The following is a 1372-nucleotide window of genomic DNA, read 5'->3' as shown; positions in this document are numbered from 1 at the left end:
TAAATATGCTAGGTATATGAAAAAATATCATATCAACAATTATTCAACAGTACCTATAATATGAATATATGATAAATTGATTATTTCCGAAACTTGTTATGGGGACTAGGGAGTAGAGACAAGAGTTCTTATATGCGCATACTAAGAAATTAATTAATCATAGTGATTTTTAAAATAATACGTCGTAATAGGTTAGTGATAAGATTATAATTTGTATTAATTACTTAAGATATTAATAATTAAATTATTATTTCATTAAAAGTTTTTATGCAACTTAAATGTTGTAGACAAACTAATGCAATATTCAATTTCGTTGCCAAATTAATAATAAATTATAGGTATAATGTACATAATTAATATGCCAGCACTAAAAAGGTTTCATTTTTTGAGTTTTGTTCTACATTTTGGAATCAATTATACTATATTTGTTAGTTTAGGGTACCTATTATGTCTGATACAGAATTATGCTTAGGTAACCTCAATTGTATGTGGGTATATTATTATCTAAAAAATAGGATAAAAATAGGTAGCCTCTCGGATTTACAGTAAAGTGTAGGTGTCAAGTGTAGGTACGTGTATACCTGTAGAAGGTGACATGTTTACCTCCTCATTGAGTGATTCACTGTCAATTTTAACCTGTGACGAATCATTGAATACGAAAAATTATTGATAGATACATAATATATAACACATAGTACATAGTATAATATATGTATTTATATTGCTATTAAATTAATTTATTCTACTTCCTATTAGTAATAGATAGTTTTAATTCATTTTTACCGACAATTTTACATATTTTATTATGTTATTAATGTTTAATTATAATATTATGCATATTTTATAATATAATATTGTTATTTGTTATTAACTTTTGAGTCAATATCGACTTACCAAAGAATGGTGTCAATAACTTCGTGGTATAAATAGGCTATAGTTTAAAACATAATACTATGTTTTTAAAATGTCATTGTGTATGTAAAAGTTCATTATTGATAAAACTAGTTTTGTTTAAATTTAGTTCTTCCAAAAGTTCAAACCATGATGGTTAAGCCAGATTATTCGTGTAGATTGATTAACCATGTTATTTATGTTCATAATATCATCTACAATAACAGACGTTTAATAAATAAATAAATATAATATTACGAGTATATTGACCCTGAATAATTAATTCTTAATAATGATCGCTTATATTTATTTTATATAGATGGGCGGTTCAATTACAATATAGATTAATTGAACTGTACAATGTTTACTCGAGATTATAGTTAATCAATTTAAGAAAGTAATAGTTGAAATATGTATTAAACACAGGAATTCCATTTGAAAAAAAATTGCGTTTTATGTGATTTACTATTAACGTTACACA

The 1372-nt window shown here is 24.3% G+C and overlaps 1 protein-coding gene across 1 annotated transcript in view; it reads right to left on the bottom strand.

Moving 5' to 3' along the window:
• The window catches only part of LOC100570791 (52 kDa repressor of the inhibitor of the protein kinase-like), a 4604-nt gene extending 4007 nt beyond the window's left edge, over window positions 1–597 (bottom strand). Inside the window, exon 1 of the mRNA XM_008183470.2 lies at window positions 582–597. Coding sequence (XP_008181692.2) covers window positions 582–597 — 16 coding nt within the window. The remainder of the gene's footprint in view (window positions 1–581) is intronic.
• Between the last annotated feature and the right edge of the window lie 775 nt (window positions 598–1372).

This window comes from Acyrthosiphon pisum, chromosome X (genome assembly GCF_005508785.2).
Source record: "Acyrthosiphon pisum isolate AL4f chromosome X, pea_aphid_22Mar2018_4r6ur, whole genome shotgun sequence".
Lineage (NCBI taxonomy): Eukaryota > Metazoa > Arthropoda > Insecta > Hemiptera > Aphididae > Acyrthosiphon > Acyrthosiphon pisum.
The sequence above is the reverse complement of the archived record's forward strand: the minus strand, read 5'-3'. Positions and strand labels throughout refer to the sequence as shown.